This window comes from Arvicola amphibius, chromosome 3, assembly GCF_903992535.2.
Source record: "Arvicola amphibius chromosome 3, mArvAmp1.2, whole genome shotgun sequence".
Lineage (NCBI taxonomy): Eukaryota > Metazoa > Chordata > Mammalia > Rodentia > Cricetidae > Arvicola > Arvicola amphibius.
Genome location: NC_052049.1, coordinates 148,650,236 through 148,668,356, shown reverse-complemented (window position 1 = coordinate 148,668,356; position 18,121 = coordinate 148,650,236). Strand labels below are relative to the sequence as shown.

Sequence of the window (18,121 nt, the reverse complement as noted above, 5' to 3'; positions counted from 1 at the left end):
GATGAAGCAATAAACTCAGGAGTTTGCACTAGAAAGTAATAGCACCAATATTTAAACCCAGCCCTGCGCAGTATCTTCTTATCACCCAGACTAAGCCTCTTTCATTGCCAGAGTTCCTATAGGTTCAGGAAATGAAAACTATTTTTAATATTGGCACAAGAAAATATAATTAGAAGGTAAATCAGTCTGCTGGAAAAAAAAAATCTGTGATGCAGCCCAAAAGCCCCAGAGGAGACTGGGGATTATCTATCCGTGAATCACTGCTTACCGGTCCTTGGTGCTGGAGCTGCAGAGTGGCAGGGATTTTAGACACAGTGACAAAGCAGGGGCATGTTGATGAGTCTGAAGAACGGAGAGATGAACTCAACCCATCAAGCAGTATTGTTACATTCCCTCTGTGTGGACAGCAATCCAGGGGATTTTAAGAGCAAAGGAGGTAAATATGAATAAAGAGGATTCCAACCCTAGACCAAAGGGCCTGGACCTCCTAGAATTTAGACGGTACATGTGAGAGATGAGGCCTGGCAGAGAGAAGAAATGCTCCAAACTGCACCTGAGCCTGGAACTCTCACTTTTCAGTAGACAAAGGCTCAGTGGAAGCATCCAGTGAGCAGAACACGGGGGATGCTGTGTTGTCGGCCGAGGGAAAACAATCCATGGAGCTCTGGAGAAACAGAAGTGCATATGATAAATGGAGAAGGTCAGGGGTCATCTTCAGTTCACTGGAAGGCCAGCTATAGGCCTCCTGTAACTGAAATAACAGCAGAAAGGAGTATGTCTAACTTTTCTCTTACTGTGGGCCACATGACAAAGGCAACTTATGAAAGAAAGCATTCAGCTGGGGCCTTCTAAGCTTGTCTGACATGGGGGAGTCTGGAAGAAATGCAGACTGGGAGAAGAAAATGATCCTTGTATGGAAAATTCAAGACTGGGTATAAGGAGATTGATGGATCACTGAAGTCATGGGAGAAAATCAGACTTCCCCTTGGGGTGGAGAGAGGCAGGGATGGGCTGACAAAGCTAGCGGGACAATTGTTAGCTCCTTTAATAACTGGCTTTGCCTTCCTCTCAGCCCCTCCTGTCTTGTAACCTTCCCCCGGGAAAGCTGGGATGGGCCAGGTTATAGAAGAAGTGAGTTGAGGAGACAGGGGCTGGGAACTTGCAGGGTTTTAACACCTAAAGAAAGACAGGAATCTGACGGAGCAAAGAAAACTGAAGAGAGAAAAGAAAAGAAGAGGAGAGGAGAGGAGAGGAGAGGAGAGGAGAGGAGAGGAGAGGAGAGGAGAGGAGAAGACAAGAGAAGAGAAGAGAAGAGAAGAGAAGAGAAAAGAAAAGAAAAGAAAAGAAAAGAAAAGAAAAGAAAAGAAAAGAAAAAGGAAGTAAGTCAAAGAAGGCCACTGTGAAGGAAGATTTAGAGAGAACCACCCAGTCCTGGGAACCTGGAGGCTCTGAGATGGGGCCTAAAGAGGAGCCAGGAGGACTTTCCTGAGAGGGAGCCTCACTAACAAACACATACTTAGGAAACTTGTGAAATCCATGCAGGTCTAAGAACAAATCTAATCAATCAGCCATTTTGCATTTAATAATACATTTAGTGTTGTATTTTCCAAATCCTCTAATTCAGTTCAGGGAGCATCATTAGTTTCTCATTAGCTACATAGACAAAAAGTGGTATTACTCTACGTAGATGAAAATGCTATAGTTAAAAAGGTTCCCTCCAAATGTCATCTTAAAGTTATTACATATTTTATGTAAAATAAATATTTCAAGCATCTCAGAGCTATTCGTACATAGCTTTGAAGCGAATAGCAAAATACTCTGTGGGCTTCAGAAATATTTGTGAAAGGAGGGAGTTGGACATGTTTTGTTTCAGCTTTCCATTTCAAATGTCCCCTAACTGACTCATCAAAATTGTTTAGAGGTTTCATTTGTTTGTTGTTTGTTTGGTATCATCTGAGTCAGACGGACCAATGAATACACTTCTTTCTCTCTGCTCTCTGCAGTTGCAAAAGATATTTAAGAAACTTCCAGGCTTCCAAGAAATCCATGTGTTAGGATTTGGGTAAGTAAGAGAATTAGACTGTTCTCATCTTTTAAATCACTTCCTCTCTGGCCTGCCTTAGAAGTGACATCCTGAGGATTAGAAGGTCCCCTTTCCCTCGGTTGTTTAGCTGAATCTGGTCCTGTAGACTGGAGACTTCAGAGACAAAGGAGCCCTAATTAGAACGGGAAACCGACTGCTGGGGGGAGAGCTTAGGCTCGGTGCTGCTGCTCCCTCTGGGAGCTGGAAATACAGCCCTCCCCAGAGCGCCTGGCAGTCGTCCTTGGCAATGTCATTAGCAAATCTCTGAGAAACACCTCAGTGAAGACAGATCAAAACCTGTGACAATTAATTGCCTTCTACTGGGTTGCCTCAAGTCCTCCCCAAGGTCAAACCCCATCCCTGTTGGCATAAATCATGTTAGCCAAAAGACACAGGTGAATCTGAATTTTTTTAAGTAGCTTTTATGAGGGGAGGGATTGAAGGAATGGAATTCACAGGGGCAAAAGAAAGACTTCACAAAACATATGTTTTTTTTTTTTTAATTTTATTAGTGTATGGACTAAAGCAATGCTGTGTGGCTCAAAAAGTAATGACTTGAAATGTTAAACGGATAAAATAATGCCGTGCTAAATAAAGCAGGGTGGCATCACGCCCCAGCAGAAGCACGTCTGTAGCCATCTGCACTCGTGAACGCAGGTTCACGGGTGGAACAAGAATTTTTGCTTCACTTTTAAAGTTCTCCTTAGTTCAAACGTCTTCAGGCAAAACCACTAGCGGGCACTTTTTAAACCATGCGCTGTGGGGCGCAACAGCAGCCCTGGCGGAAGCAGAACGAACTTCCACGCCTAAGGAGGTAGGAGGTGACTTGGCAAGATCAGACATTGTGACAGTCTTCCTGGCTCTGCCACTACCTGGTCCTGGAGCAGAAGGACAGCCGGGAAGAGCAGTGGGTGCCTGGAGGGAGGGGCTTGGGCGGTGTGAGCAGCTCTGCCTCCCAGTGCTGTCAGGCCGCATCACTCCGGAAGAGGGAAACCCTGGACAGGGAGAGTAAGCGAAGATGAAAGTCCTGATATTTCCCAAAGCAAACTGGCTTTGCTCTGTGTCAAGATCTGCTCTGCGGTGAGCGACTTGCAGTCAGATGGATGAGAGGCTAATGAAAGGCGATAGGCTCATATTTTGCATAGATGGCTGAGTCTTCGGGATAAAGTACTACAGTTAAAGAACAAATTTGTAATCTACAGCTTCAGGAAATTATGGAAATGCTTCTCCTGGTGAGTGATTAAATGTGTGTTATTTCCCCCTTTCAACAAATGAAAATCTAATTGTAAAAAAAAAAAAAAAAAAAATCTACTTCAGAGGAAAATCACAATGTTGGGCAATGAAATTTTCCAAGGTAAAACTTTTAAAGAGGCATGCCTGGAAACGGAATCTTTCGCCAAGTGTTTGTCCCTGTAAGGATTTATTCCTATTTCTGCCAAATATGCTTATAAAATAAGTTTAGTTGCATTTTTGTCAATAATTTTCCTTCTGTCATAAGGACTTCAGTCCACTGGAAAGTATGTGGGATCCTGAATTCAATAAATAATATGCTTATGAGCAACCCAAACCTCTGGTTATTGATCACAATGCTGGGGATATTGTCGAATAAACTTACTATGAAGGATATTACTTTTGTTCCGGAGCCAGATGCCCACAGATGAGTCAGCCCTATCAGTCACATACATTGTCTTTCCTTTTTACCATTTATAGAAAAGCTTCTTTATGACTTCACAAATGGCTTGATAGGAACAGCCTCACATGATTCTCTCAACACAACTGGAAAATTGTTAAGACTCCATTATTACTACAGTTTTATGCATTAACAGTTAAATCACGATTTAGAGTATTGCTTCATCGCAAAGAGCAAGTGTGGGAAACTTAGTAGTCACACAAATGAGTGGTAGAGTACATTTCTTCAGTCTGATACATAAGCAGCCATAGCATCTTTATCTTTAATAGCCCCAAACCATCAACAACCAACCATCAACCATCAACAGAGCGATAGACAATTCTAGAATGTGCTCAGTCTAGACACTTTTCTTGACAAAGAAATAACACTTTTGACATATGTGACATGAATGTACCTCAAAATAACTGCACTGAGTGAAAGACCAGACAAGAGTGCATTATGTTCTATTTATATTAAATTCTAGAAAACAGAAACTCATCTACAGTGACAGAAAACAGCAGCAGTTGCTTGGAGACGGCAAAGCAGAGTGTGAAAGGGAAGGAACACAAAGAGGCAGGATACAATGTTGACCATGGCCAACGTGCTGCATGCCTTGATTGTGATGATAAATAGTTTTTCTTTGAGATTTACATTTGCTTGTGAAAGGCTATGTCAACAAAGCAATTTTTAATTGGCAAGAATAAGGTATTGGCCCAGGAAGTGTGGCCTCCCTCCTTGATTTCATGGGTTACAAAGAAGCAAGAGGCAGGCCCTGGTTGGATGTCTGGTAAAGAGGCAATGCCACTTCAAAGGACAGCAGGTTCTCCAACTCCAAGAGAACATGGGAACAAGCGTAGGCTGATTTTTCTGTCCCAGCCAGCTCCCAAACAACCATATGGAGACTTCTTATTAATTATTTGATTATAAAAGCTTGGCCAATAGCTTAGGCTTCTTTTTTTTTTTTTTTTTGGTTTTTCAAGACAGGGTTTCTCTGCAGCTTTAGAGCCTGTCCTGGAGCTAGCTCTTGTAGACCACACTGGTCTCGAACTCACAGAGATCCGCCTGCCTCTGCCTCCCTAGTGCTGGGATTAAAGGCATGCGCCACCACCGCCCGGCCTTAGGCTTCTTTCTAACTAGTTCTTATAACTTAAATCAATCCATTTGTATTAATCTACTTTCTTCTGCCTCATGGCTTTATTACCTCTACTCTGTACTATCCATGCTAATTTTCTGGTTTCTCCATCTCTGCTTGGCTACTCTGCCTTCTTCCTCCCAGCATTCTCTCTGCTTCCAAAATCCTGCCTAGGCTATTTGCTGTTCAGCTTTTCATTAAACCAATCAGATTGACACATATTCACAGTGTACAAAATGATTATTCCAGAAAGAACAAGTCTGTAACATATCCACTGTGGCCATGTTGTATCAAATAAGTGAAATGAACTTGTAGTTCAGGTACAAATGCCAGTGACATTAATCCTATCACATATATAGACTGTCTTTATTAGTAACTGTCATTCAAAACATAGAGAACACTGAATATAGCTGAAAAGTTTTTGGGACCTTATACACCTCTCTGCCAATGCAATAATTCAAATCCAACCAAATCAAACCAAATTAGAAAAAGCCCAGGTTTAAAGGGTAGGTTTAATGGGTACCAATGCTCCTGGGTGACTTTCCAACTCCTCCTTAGCCCCCCAGAGAGGATATGGGAAAGGAAGATGGAAAATCATGTGTTTTTCTTTGGTGGGCAGTTTAAATACCCTATGGAGATAGTCTTGAGCCTCTATAGGGAGGGGTGACCCTTTGTTGGGCTTTCTTGGAGGTGGAGTCTGAGGCAACTCCCAGGGGAGGGGGCTTGGGATGAACTTCTACCCAAAACATTCCAGAATCTTTGGATATATGTATACCTGGGGATGGGGTGACACTTCCAACCAAACATCCCAGACTCTTTGGGTATATGGATGCCAAGGGTTGAGGTGAAACTTCCACCCAAACAATAGCTTCTAAACTAGATTCTAAAATGTGTTGTTACACCCGAAGTTCGGAACCTCAAAATACCACCAAGAGACTAAATCTAATGCTAAAGCAAAGAGTCTTTAATGCAAGTTAACTCGGGCCTCCCTGTCCATCTGGAGGAGGAGGAGGAGCAGCAGCAGCAGCAGCAGCAGTGGCAGAGGCCAGGGGCAGCAACAGCTAGGCCAGGGGCAGCAGCAGATCAGGGGAGACCCCAAGTAGTGTGAGGAGGGTTTTATAGTGTCCAGGCAAAGAGGAGAAGGCTGGAGGAATTCCAAACCTACACAGTTACAGACTTGTGATTGGATGCTCCCTATGGGGTGAGGAGTTGCCTGCTTCTGATTGGCTCCTCCCATAAAGGGGAGGAGCAATTGGGGTCAGAGGTCAGGGAAAGGTTATGCCACTAGACTAGAGGCAGCTACTTCTCTGGGCTAAGGTCCAGAAAAGGTCATAGGCTACTACTCTACTATTTCCCTGGATTGAGGGTCAGAAAAGTCATGCATCTAAACTAAAGGTTACTACTTCCTTACTCAGGGATTGGTTGGTTTTTCCTGCTCTGGGATTAGTTGGTTTTGTGTCAGGGGCAGAGATGGCTCAGATTTCAGGGCCAAACTGTGTTTCTCTGGTCCTTTTTATCTTTTAGGCTCTAATTTTAGAGCCAGGGCAAATTCCTTTAACAGGCTCTGGTTCTAGAAACAAAGAGTGTTCCTTTGACTCTGGTTTCTGGGTCAGGGTGTTTTTCCCTGGCTCTGGGTTCAGGGATAAAATGTTTCTTTCACCGGCTCAGGTCCCAGACCCAGAGTGTATTTATTTTGCTGACTCGGGATTCAGAGACAGGGTGTTCAGGGATTGTGCTAGATCTATGGATCTGCTAGAGCCTGGGTCTCTCAGTGTCTGCAATTTTGGTTGTCAAAGTGTTTTTTCTCAGGTACACACCAGTACTGAGGTGACAAAATGAAACCAAGGCTCAGGAGAGACAACCCCAAGTTCAAATCCTGCCTCTGCTCGGTCCAATTGCCTGTCTCCCTCTGCCGCTGTAGTGCCTGTGAAATGAGGATTCTGTTACAGTAAACATTAAATGAAAATGCACATGAAATGCTTGGTGCATAGCACCCTCTCCGTAAACCGGTGTTGTTTTGTCTCTCATAGTGAATCGAACCAGTCCCTGAAAAGCTATTCAAAAAAAAATCGGCAACACATTAGTTCCCAAGGTCAGTCTCTTACAAGTTACCTCTGAGAATAAACAAATCCCTCAATGGCATTTAGGAAATAAGGAACCTGTTTGCAAAATACTTTTTTTAAAACATCCTGGCAGTTGCTACCCAAATATAAGATGCATAGCATATATTTGCAGCCTCTTTGAGGATATCAACAAGTTTAAAAAGACAGACATCTTTGGACTAAGGCTCAAACCCTGATCAGAAACTGTGTGTAGTGACATTTACATCCTGAGACCATGACTTCAAGGTACCATCCAAAGTCTGGTAGCAGTTTGTATGGTTCTCCAATGCTCTAGGCAAACATGAAGGACAATATAAAAGCATTTTTGTGTATAAGATAATACACTGATTGCTTCAATAAATTTCATCAAAATTCTTTCTCCTTTACATGTTTTCATGGTGTGTGATGAAATGAAGACCAAAGAAAGAAAGAGAAGGGTAATTTTGATTAATTTTATGTTTTGAAATATAGCATGCTTTCTTTCACAAATGTGTAAGCTGGTTTTGGGCTGGGAGGGGGCTTTTTTGTTTGGTTGGCTGGTTGGTTGTTTGGTTGGTTGGTTGGTTGGTTGGTTGGTTGGTTGGTTGGTTGGTTAGTTGGTTGTTTGGTTGGTTGTTTGGTTGGTTGTTTGGTTGGTTGGTTGGTTGTTTGTTTGGTTGGTTGGTTGGTTGGGTTGGTTGTTTGGTTGGTTGGTTGTTTGGTTGGTTGGTTGGGTTGGTTGTTTGGTTGGTTGGTTGGTTGGTTGGTTGTTTGGTTGTTTGGTTGGTTGGTTGGTTGTTTGGTTGGTTGGTTGGTTGGTTTTTGCTTTGCTTTGGTTCTGTTTTATTTTTCTCCAGACATGGTTTCTCCATGTAGCCCTGACTGTCTTGGAAATTTCTCTGTAGACCAGGCTAGGCTCAAATTTAGAGATCTGCCTGCGTCTGCCTCCTAAGTGCTATGATTAAAAGCATGCGCCACTACCATTCAACATAAGTTGTTTTTTTAAAAATAATTTCACAGGTAATACCTTGAACAAGCCAATATTTTTGGTACTTTTATTTAACGGAATTAGTTATCATTAGTAATTTTTGAAACCCTCTAGTCAAATTACTATGTGAGATTAGCAGGTAACATTGACTTGACCATCTGAAATGCATTCTATAAAAAAAACTACAGCTCTAATTAGAAAAATATGAGACTACAGATGTTTTATGCCAGCATCATGATTTAACTAATTCTAATGTGCTTGCAATGGGAGATTGGCTGGCTGCCTTCACACTCATGAGTACATCCAACTGAAGTCTAGAATAAAGGAGAGAAACCAATTTGCTCCTCAGCCCCAAGGTCAGTTTGAGGTGGGGAAATGACCCACTACACCTTGGAGAGATCAGTAATGAGACTCTGGCTTTGGTTCCTGCAATTGACTAGTGAAATAATGAACTGTAGTTGCTGACTGATTGTGTGGTCTGAAGAGCTGCCAAGAATACACATTATCAGCTCTGAGGCCTTTAAAAACACTTCTGCACTGCTCTGTGTAGATTTATGGCATGAAACAAAAAGTAACACTTTATTCTCAAGGACAGAGCTGTAAAGAATTTTCTTTGAGGTTGCATGCTGAAAGATACTGTATTAATAAATAGGGTAGTAAATAAAGTTAACCATACATTGTGTACTGCTTTCCTTCCCCTTTTCTTACATCTTTTATTATTTTGTTTCCTTGTTCTATTGCATTTCAAGTTTTTCGTCTTTGTTTTTATTTAAAAAATACTTTGTGGCCAGGTGGGGATGGTGTGTGCCTTTAATCTCGGCACTGGGGAGGCAGAGGCAGGTGGATCTGTGTGAGTTTGACGCCAGTCTGGTCTACAACACAAATTCCAGGTCAGCCAGAGCTGTTACACAGAGAAACCCTGTCTCGAAAAAACAAAAATGAAATACTTTGTGAAAAAGAATGGGGGGAAGAAAGGCCTTAAGAGGTGAAGTTCCACTTGGTCACGGCATACACAGCCTGTCATGCCACTGCTACACCGTGCATGTTTTTCCATAGATCTTAAAGAAAGTGTCTTGTAGAAAAGGGGCCAATTCATCTCTTTCTCATTGGCACTGCATGGCTTTAAGACCACCAAGAGCCGGGCGGTGGTGGCGCATGCCTTTAATCCCAGCACTCAGGAGGTGGAGGCAGACGGATCTCTGTGAGTTCGAGGCCAGCCTGGTCTACAAGAGCTAGTTCCAGGACATGTTCCAAAAGCCACAGAGAAACTCTGTCTCGAAAAACAAAAAAAAAAAAAAACAAAACAAAACAAAAAAGATCACCAAGAACCCTGATCAATTAAAGATGAACCATTAGCCCTTTTTAAATATAAATACGTATGGAACCAGTTCACAATCCCTTTTCAAACTAGACTTAACCTCCAGGCTGACATTCTACTTTAAAATGAAGTATTTGTCAATATTTTTCCATGTGCTAAATTTCTGACAAATATTGAAGTGTTCTAAGTTGGATATCCTTTAAGAGCCTATCAGAAAAGAGGTTAAATTTTCCTGAAGGCTTATAGCAACAGAGAAACTCTCTAGTCTTGTAACAATGGATTTGGATGTCCTCTACTCTCCACAGTTCAAGCGCCACAGAAATACAACTTACAGCCATCTTTAAGAGAGGCCACAAGGAAGTACGAAGCCCTGAAAGCCATCTCCTGACCCTTGACTCGAACACAATTGAAAGGGAAAGAATCCATCCTGGAACCATAGAAGACAAACAACCAGAAATCTACCTCCCAAGTTTGGACCTCAAAAATCTCATCCTCCAGCTACTAGATGGAGACCATTCCTTGGATGTGGGGACGATTCAGTTCAGTGATGGTCAGTTGGTGATGCCGTGGTTCTGAGTTTATCCTCATTCTAACAGAGAAGCTAGGAATGATGATGTCATTTTAACTTAGGCCCTGGAAAGTCAGTCATTACTATGACAGGTACATCATGGATAGTACTATTTCTGTCTTTCTTAGCTCCCTCCTACGTTTCATCTAATCAGCTCCTGGTGATCACTTTGCACCAAAGAGAAGTCTCCCAGAGTACACTGTAGTTTCAGCTCAGTCAGACTAACATGGTCAGTCACTCAGGCCCACACAGAGGGGAGAACGCTTGGAGAGTCCCATCTATCTGGCATAGCTTACACATATCTCTCATCCAGTTAACTAGTCAGGCTTCATAAGGAAACAGATGGCATATTCAAATGAGGCTAATTTGAAAAGAGATAGAGGAACTGAGCATGAAAATTTCTTTAACTCAAAGGAATGGAATAGTCTCATAAGGCTAGAAGTAGCATGACCTTACTGTTACCTCCAGGCCTGAGGGCTACCCACTGATGCAGCTGACCCCAGGGAGGAGGGTAAGGAACCACTGATACAACACCTAAAGGTCAACTTTCAATGGGATCCAAAGACATAAGCAGGATAACCAGACATGCTTGGAACCTTTAGAGGATGCTGCAGGGGAACCCAGGAGCCTGAAAGTCAAAGATACTGCAGCTAGTAGAATAGATAGATAACAGAAAGTCCATTTCAGCAAAAGATGGCGTGAAACTGCCATTGTCTGGCACTTCCGCCATCTGATCTCTGTCAATAAATCATTATCTCTGGAAATTGGGAAGGAGGTTATGGAGCCTCTGAAGCAACAAGCAAACAACTTCAGAACCATCTCCAAGACTGTTTGTTAGTCTGGGTTTGTGTCTTTGTTGAGCTGTCTTGAGGGTGTTCTGAGAAGCAGGAGGAGGGATGGAATTGAACTCCGCAGATGCCCCTATTTTACAGTGTTGATACTAACCATTTCTCTCTTTGCCGGCTAAGTTATATTCTTGTCCCCATTTGCCTAGCCAACCAGCCTGGCTACTTGATCTGAGTCTGTAGACAACGGCTGGGGACCCTAAAAATCTCTAAACTACTATTCTTTTATAATTGTTCTTATTATGTAATTGGTACATCATAATTACACACATTCTCGGGCTATAAAATTATGATTAGATACATGTGTATATCACATAATGATCAAAGCAGTGTAATTATTACATCTATCACTTTATTCTGTATCATTTCTTTGTGATGAGAAAATTCAGAACTCCTCTTAAAGCAATTATGGAATAAACAATACATTATCGTTAACTATAATCACCCCTCTGAGCCATATAATCCCAGTACTTATTCCTTCTGTCTACTTATACTGATCGTTGTACCCATTACCCAACCTCTCCCACTTTTTCATCCTGTTCTTAATAATTCCCCTCGCACAAGCATGCAAGATGCAGGCCTGGATCTGCCCTTCAGTGTGCATCATTCAGATTAATGACCATTAGTCTGTAGCGCCAATGTCGTAATGTAGTAGTAGTCCTTAAGAGTTGACCAGTGCCACATTTTAGGAGCTTACCTGGTTTATTGCCTAACTCATAAAAGAAAAAAAGAAACATTTTAGCCTTGTGATTTTTTTTTTCCCCTCAGAAGTTGCTGACTCATTGTCAGTCTCCAAACCTGCCCTCCAATCAGGGCTGCCCATGCCCCTTGCTGATATCACTGAGGTAAGTGAGTTCCTTGTCCTTCTGTTTAAAGCCCTCCAGTAAAATAATCAGTTTCACAGACTGAATAGAAGAAAATACTCTTTGCAATGTTATGTATTTTTGTGCATAAAGCGATGTATGTAAACTTTATGTTTTTAGGTCTGTAATTGGGAGCCCATTTCCAATAACTATGTTAACAAAAATGAATTCACATTGCATTTCAAATGTTTTAAAATTCAATTTTCTTGGATTCATTCAGTTAGATATTTGTTTCATTTTGAGTCAAGTTGTGCTCTATGTTTAATAAGACACATTTTGATTTTTTTTTAATTTTTGACTTCCTTTATTTACTGGAAGAAGAAGAGGAGACACAGGCATGCCACAGCATACATGTGGAAGTCAGAGGATAAAATGCAAAAGCTGGTTCTCTCCTTTCACCCTGTGGGTCCCAGGGATTCAACTCAGACCATCAGGCGTAGTGGCCAGTGCCTTTTCCTGGTGAATCATCTTCCAGCCAGATAAAAGATTTTTATGAACTAAAATGAGTAATTAAAACAAAATATAATACTTAACTTTTATTTCTCAGGACAGGAAAACCCTTATAAGTTTATCTTTAATTCCTACAAGCTTACCTACATTTTTATTTGTTGGAGGTGGTAAAGCAAATTAATGTATTGGAAACAAAAAGAATTTGATGTAGTAGCCATTTTTGTATTTAACTTAAAGCTTTATCAATTTCAGTGTTCTACAAGTTTTACTGGAGTTTTCATGAGCAGAAATTCTGAGTCAGCTCCATGCCTTCTTTCTTCCATAGAAAAATCATGCTGGCAACAAAAATTCTTTGCTTAAATTTAAGTAACAGTATTAGAAATGTAAGTATAACCCTTCTCATAAACCGAGAAACCTTCCCACTTGACATCTGTCTTTCTAAATTCCTTCTTCAGGATGCTACTCTGACTCTAGAACTTCTGCCCAGTGAACCTGGACTCAAGGCAGTGGACAGAGAAGAACCTGACCTGCTTGGTGAGTTTCTTCCCATATAGTCAATGTTTGATGACAACATTCTCCGACAACCATCAATGCTCTTCCTCGAACCCCTGAAAAAGTCTTCTCTACCCTGAAAAAGTTTGTCTCACCAGTATCACCGATACTGAGGAACTTCTGAGGAACATGAACCCCTCCAACACAACATCCTTCCCTCAGGTCTAGTCACCAAGCCTCCCAGGAATGCAAGCTCCCCTTCCTTGATGTGGTAAGAGGTAAGGAAGCCAAAGCTTCACCTACAAAAATCTTTTCCAGCCTTTGAAACGGAGTCCATTAAAACAAAGGAGCTCATGAGGCCCAAATCCTTGACCCAGGGGTGTGGCTACAGAGGGTTGAACCTTTACTTCAGCACATCACCCATGCAAGCCACTAACAGACTGTTTGTTCCCTTTTAAGTGTTTTCTTGTGTCTCATTTTTGAGACAGAATTTCTCTATGTGACGTAGACTCCTGAATGCCAGGATTTCAGACCTGAGCTACCCAGCTCATGTGTGCTTTTTAGTATGAATTACACAAGAAAATCACCAAACACTGACGTCTTATTGATTGATTTTTTTCTTTCTTATTTATTTTTAATTTTCATTTTTTTGTTTTCTTAGAGCCAAGTTCTCATTATGGAACCTTGACTCCCAATACATAGAGGCTGGCCTCCACCATGTGGCAGCCTCCTTTCCACTCGGTAGATTGTCTGGTTATACAAATCTGGGGGTCTGAGGTTGCTAAGCTGGCACTGCAGTTCTAAATGCGGACGCCTCTGGAGCTCTGTTATGGCTGGGCTTTCTAAAGGTGTTGTTGCTATTATAGTTGGGAGGACTCCTTATGAAATATTTCCTTGCCGCTATTTTCCTCATCAATTGTATTCAGCAGGTAGGTGGATAATCACAAAGCATGAGATTTCCAAGGATACGTGTATGTCATTATAGCAGAGCTTGCTGTACAAACTGAACATAGTTTATGTGGTTACTGACAAGAAAGTCTTCATTTCATGGCAGTTGTCTGTCATATAACTAAAATCAGTGGCTAAGAAGAGTCACTTATTTCCTGTAGATCTGAAATTTGGGCAGTGGTTGGTGGAGACAGCTCTGCTCTACATGTGCCAATGGGCAGAGTTCAACTGGTATGGAAGATCCATTTTCACAGTGACTTTGGCACATTACTGGAGAATCAGTGCCTAGCCAGAGCTGTTCGTGAGAGGCCCCATTCCCCGGTATGTGGACCTCGCCATAAATAAGGAGGATCGGCCTCCTCACGGTTTTCTGGCCGTGTTGACAGAGGCAGTATTCTGATAACTTGTGAGCCCAGGAACAGTGCCATTTCTCTTCTTCTGATATCTAAGCAACCACAGAGACTCAAGCAGTAAAAAATAGGTTTTAATTGTCAATGAAAGAAGTAGCAAGGAATTTTGGCCTATTTATAATCAACCACTGTAGGTAGATTTTTCTTCCCCACCTCCAGCTTCCAAATAAACCACATGGAGACTTATTATTAATTATATAGGCTCAGCCATAGCTTAGGCTTGTTCCTAACTAGCTCTTATAACTGAAATTAACACATATTTTTATTAATCTACATTCTACCACGTGGCTTTTACCTCTATCCCTTTCTGTGTGTCTGACTTGTTCTGGATCTGTCTGGCTTCTCCTCAAAACTCTGCCCTTCTTCTCTCCAGTGTTACCCCTGCCTTGACAATTCTGCCTAGCTATTGGCTGTTTAGCTTTTTATTAAACGAATCCAAGTGACATTTCTTCACAGTGTACAAAAAGATTATCCCACAACAAACCACAATGGATATCAACCATCATTTTGACCTTAAAATCATCTGAGAGTTGGTTGTATATAACAAAACATAACTTTTAGTAAAATGGTTACTGCTGTCTCTATATTATTTTCTTTCATTATAAGAACAGAAACACTTATAAAACTGGCATTTTAGGTAGACTAATAAAAATTATTATATATCTGTGACAAATGCATTATTACACTTTCAAATTGCTTTACTGTTCTTATATAAGAATACAGCATAGAACACTAAAGCTAAAAAGAATTCTAAAAAGCTAAAAAGCTAATTCAGTTAAGCCTCTGTGCTTCAAAAATGAGGAAAGCAAAGCTATCAACAGGAAATGATTCGCACAAGATCAGGATCAGAACCATTGTTCAAGTTTTCTCCAGATTATACTGTATTTGACTGGAACAGACATATCCTTTTTTTTAAAAAAAAAAAAAAAAGTCATTTTCACTCTGATCAGATATCTCAACAGGAAAAAAAAAACACTGGCTGTACTAGTTTGCCAACCAAATTTCAATCCCTTAGACCCACAAAAAGCTGGATGCAGTAACTCAAATCTGTAATCCCAGCACTCCTATGTGAGATTTGAGGGAGAGACAAGAGAATCACATAGATCACAGGTCATGTAGTGTGGGATGTGAAGAGAGACAGAAACAAGAGAAGCCCTGCCTCAACAAGATGGAAGGAAAGAACTCCAAAACATTGTCTCTAAATCTCGCTGCACTTATACAAACACAACACACACACTGTAAAAATAGTAATTTTTAGAATGTCTTTCATTTATCATCTGATAATTTCATATATGCATACGTATATAAACATGGGTCCTCTACAAGAACAACACTATATAGCATCCCAGATACATATATATGTAGTATCTTGATTACACACATCCCCAGTTGCCCCTTCTCACGCTCTTGAACATTGTCCAACACATTCCCTGTCAGCTTTTCAGACAACCTGTGCAGACCTTGTCTGCTAGACCTGGTGTATGAGGACCTGAGAGAGAGGGGCAGACTTCAGTAAAATGCTGCAGACAACTTACTTCAATTTCAATGTGCTTTAATATACAAATGAAACAAAGAAAGCAATGATCTAAAGAAAGATTTTTGAGCTAGAAAAACATGCAAATAAATGGCAGTAAGCACATACTACATGTTAAGAGAGCAGCCCTTTCCCAGAACTTCTCGGGACAGAGCAATTTTTTTTCTCATTTTTTTTATTAAAAATTTTCATCTCCTCCTCTCCTCCTTCCACTTCCCTCCCCTCCCCTCCACCCATACCCCCACTCCCTCCCTCTCCAGGCCAAAGAGCCATCAGGGTTCCCTACACTAAGTTAAGTCCAAGGTCCTCCCAACTCCCCCCAGGTCCAGGAAGGTGAGCAACCAAACTGACAAGACTCACACAGAGACCATCCATGCTGTAGAATCAAAGTCCATCGCTATTGTCCGTGGCTTCTCAGTCAGCCTCCACCGTCAGCCACATTCAGAGAGTCCGGTTTGATCGCATGTTCCATCAGTCCCATTCCAGCTGATCTTGGTGATCTCCCGTTAGTTCTGTCCCACCATCTCAGTGGGTGAACGCACCCCTCACGGTCCTGACTTTCTTGCTCATGTTCTCCCTCCTTCTGCTCCTCATCGGGACCTTTGGAGCTCAGTCCGGTGTTCCAATGTGGGGCTCTGTCTCTATCTCCATCCATCGCCAGATGGATGGACAGAGCAATTTAAACACTGTGCCTGGCACATACTATAGATTTTGTCTGGGCAAGCATGAGATCAAGACTATATCCAGATTCAGGACACACTGACCAGACTGAGGTCTATAGCTATGTTCTGCCTCCAACAAGAATAAACATGTCTTATAAATTGGATGTAAATGTTTGTCAGAAGAAGCATGAAATCATGTCAAAGAACAATCCAGGGAACAAAGTGCACCCAAGGTAAAAAGGCCCTCTGCCTTTCTTCCTGGAGCCTCTTTCACTGTTCCCCAAGGCATTGTTCACCATGTGTCATTCTTTTGACCGTATTCCCACAATCCTCCTCTTACCTTCATAATCCTCTTTTTCTTCTTTTCTTTTTTTAATCCTACTGATTATACTTATGAGTGAAATCCCTCCTGAGAAGCAGCCTCATGTTCGACCAGAAAATGTTTCATTGCCCCCACAGCCATCACAGCACTATTGCACCAGTGCACTGGGACAATATTTTATCGGGTTCTTTTCTTGAAAATTTCTTGAGTTCTTTGAGTATTCTAGATACTAATCCACTGAGAAATATATAGCTGTTCTTCCATTCCGTAGGCTGTCTCTTCATTTGATTGACAGTTATCTTTGTTACACAAAGCTTTTCAACTTTATGAGATCCCATTTGTTAATTGTTGGTCTTTTTTCCCTCCCTGGACCATCAGAATCCTATTCAGAAAGTCCTTGCCTGTGTCTGTACCTTTAAGTGTGTTTCAAACTTCTTCTTATGATAGCTCCAGGGTTTAATGGCTTGTGTTGAGGTTCTTGATCCATTTAAAGTTTAGGTTTTTTGTTTTGTTTTGTTTTACATTCACAAAGTTTATTAAAAATCAGCTTTAACAGATAACATTGGCAAGCAATTTTGGTGACAGAAAGTACTAACTCAGAGCCTGGATTAAGTGAAAGTGTATACTCTCCTTTTTTTTCTCCTCATCTGTAGGTGGAGTTTTTTGCCTCGACTGCATATCAGCTCTGTCCTGCCATCCACTCCCCCAAATAAATACACAGAGACTTAATATTAATTATAAATACTTGACTGATAGCTTAGGCTTGTTTTAGCTAGCTCTTACAAGTTAAGTCAACCCATTTCTGTTCATCTATATCTATTCCATTGATTGATGTGTCTGGATTTGTGCCGAAAATGTGTCTTTATTACCATGGCTCTGTACTATAATTTAAAATTAGATACAGTGACACAGCCAGCAGTATTATTTTTGCTTTGGGTTGCTTTGGCAATATGGGGGTAAGCACTCTTAATCACTAAGCAATCTTTAATCCCTAAGGCACATCTTTAAGAGTTTGTTTATTTGTTTTAAATTGAGTATGTCTGTGTGTGTGTGTGTGTGTGTGTGTGTGTGTGTGTGTTGTGTTGTGCTATGTGTATGCACATGTGCTCACCGTCAAATCTTCCTGGAACTGAAGTTACAGGTATTTGTGAACCACCCGACATGGGCCTTTGGGTTTGAACTTGGGTCCTCTGTAAGAGTAGCACATGTTCCTAACCACTGAGACACCTCTCCAGTAGAAGTTTGGGTTTTTTTTTGTGTGTGACTGCTGAAATATCATGGGTTGTTATAAGTCTGTTTAAATTGCTTATTTTATTTTGGTTTAATCTGACTAGGTCATATATATCTAGAAATTTATCTATTTCTTTTAGATTTTCTAGTTATATGAAATATATGGTTTCAGAATAAGGGCTGGTAATTTTATGAAATGGAGTAGTATATGTTTTAATATTCCTTTTCATCTCTAATTCAATTAATTTGGGTCTTCTCACTTTCTTTTGGTTTGTTTTGCCAAGAATTTATTAATCTTTCTAAATAATCAACCTTTGCTTCATGGATTCTAAAATAAATATCTTACAAAAATTATCTTTAAACTTGTTTTGCCCTAAAATTTTAAGTACTTTCTTTATTTCACTATTCTGTACATTTTTGTAAATAACCAACGCTTCCGAATCTCCATTGGGCCACCTGCTACACATCACAGCTTTGCCCATAACGACATGTCACAGAAACAAATATAACTCCAGGACCACAGGCT

The 18,121-nt window shown here is 41.0% G+C and overlaps 1 protein-coding gene across 1 annotated transcript in view; it reads left to right on the top strand.

Annotated features, from left to right (window-relative positions):
* The window catches only part of Impg1 (interphotoreceptor matrix proteoglycan 1), a 117,215-nt gene that overhangs the window by 32,534 nt on the left and 66,560 nt on the right, over positions 1 to 18,121 (top strand). The window contains exons 8-12 of the mRNA XM_042054730.1: positions 2,004 to 2,062; positions 7,403 to 7,423; positions 9,577 to 9,821; positions 11,453 to 11,529; positions 12,453 to 12,531. Of these exons, the coding sequence (XP_041910664.1) occupies positions 2,004 to 2,062; positions 7,403 to 7,423; positions 9,577 to 9,821; positions 11,453 to 11,529; positions 12,453 to 12,531 (481 nt within the window). The remainder of the gene's footprint in view (positions 1 to 2,003; positions 2,063 to 7,402; positions 7,424 to 9,576; positions 9,822 to 11,452; positions 11,530 to 12,452; positions 12,532 to 18,121) is intronic.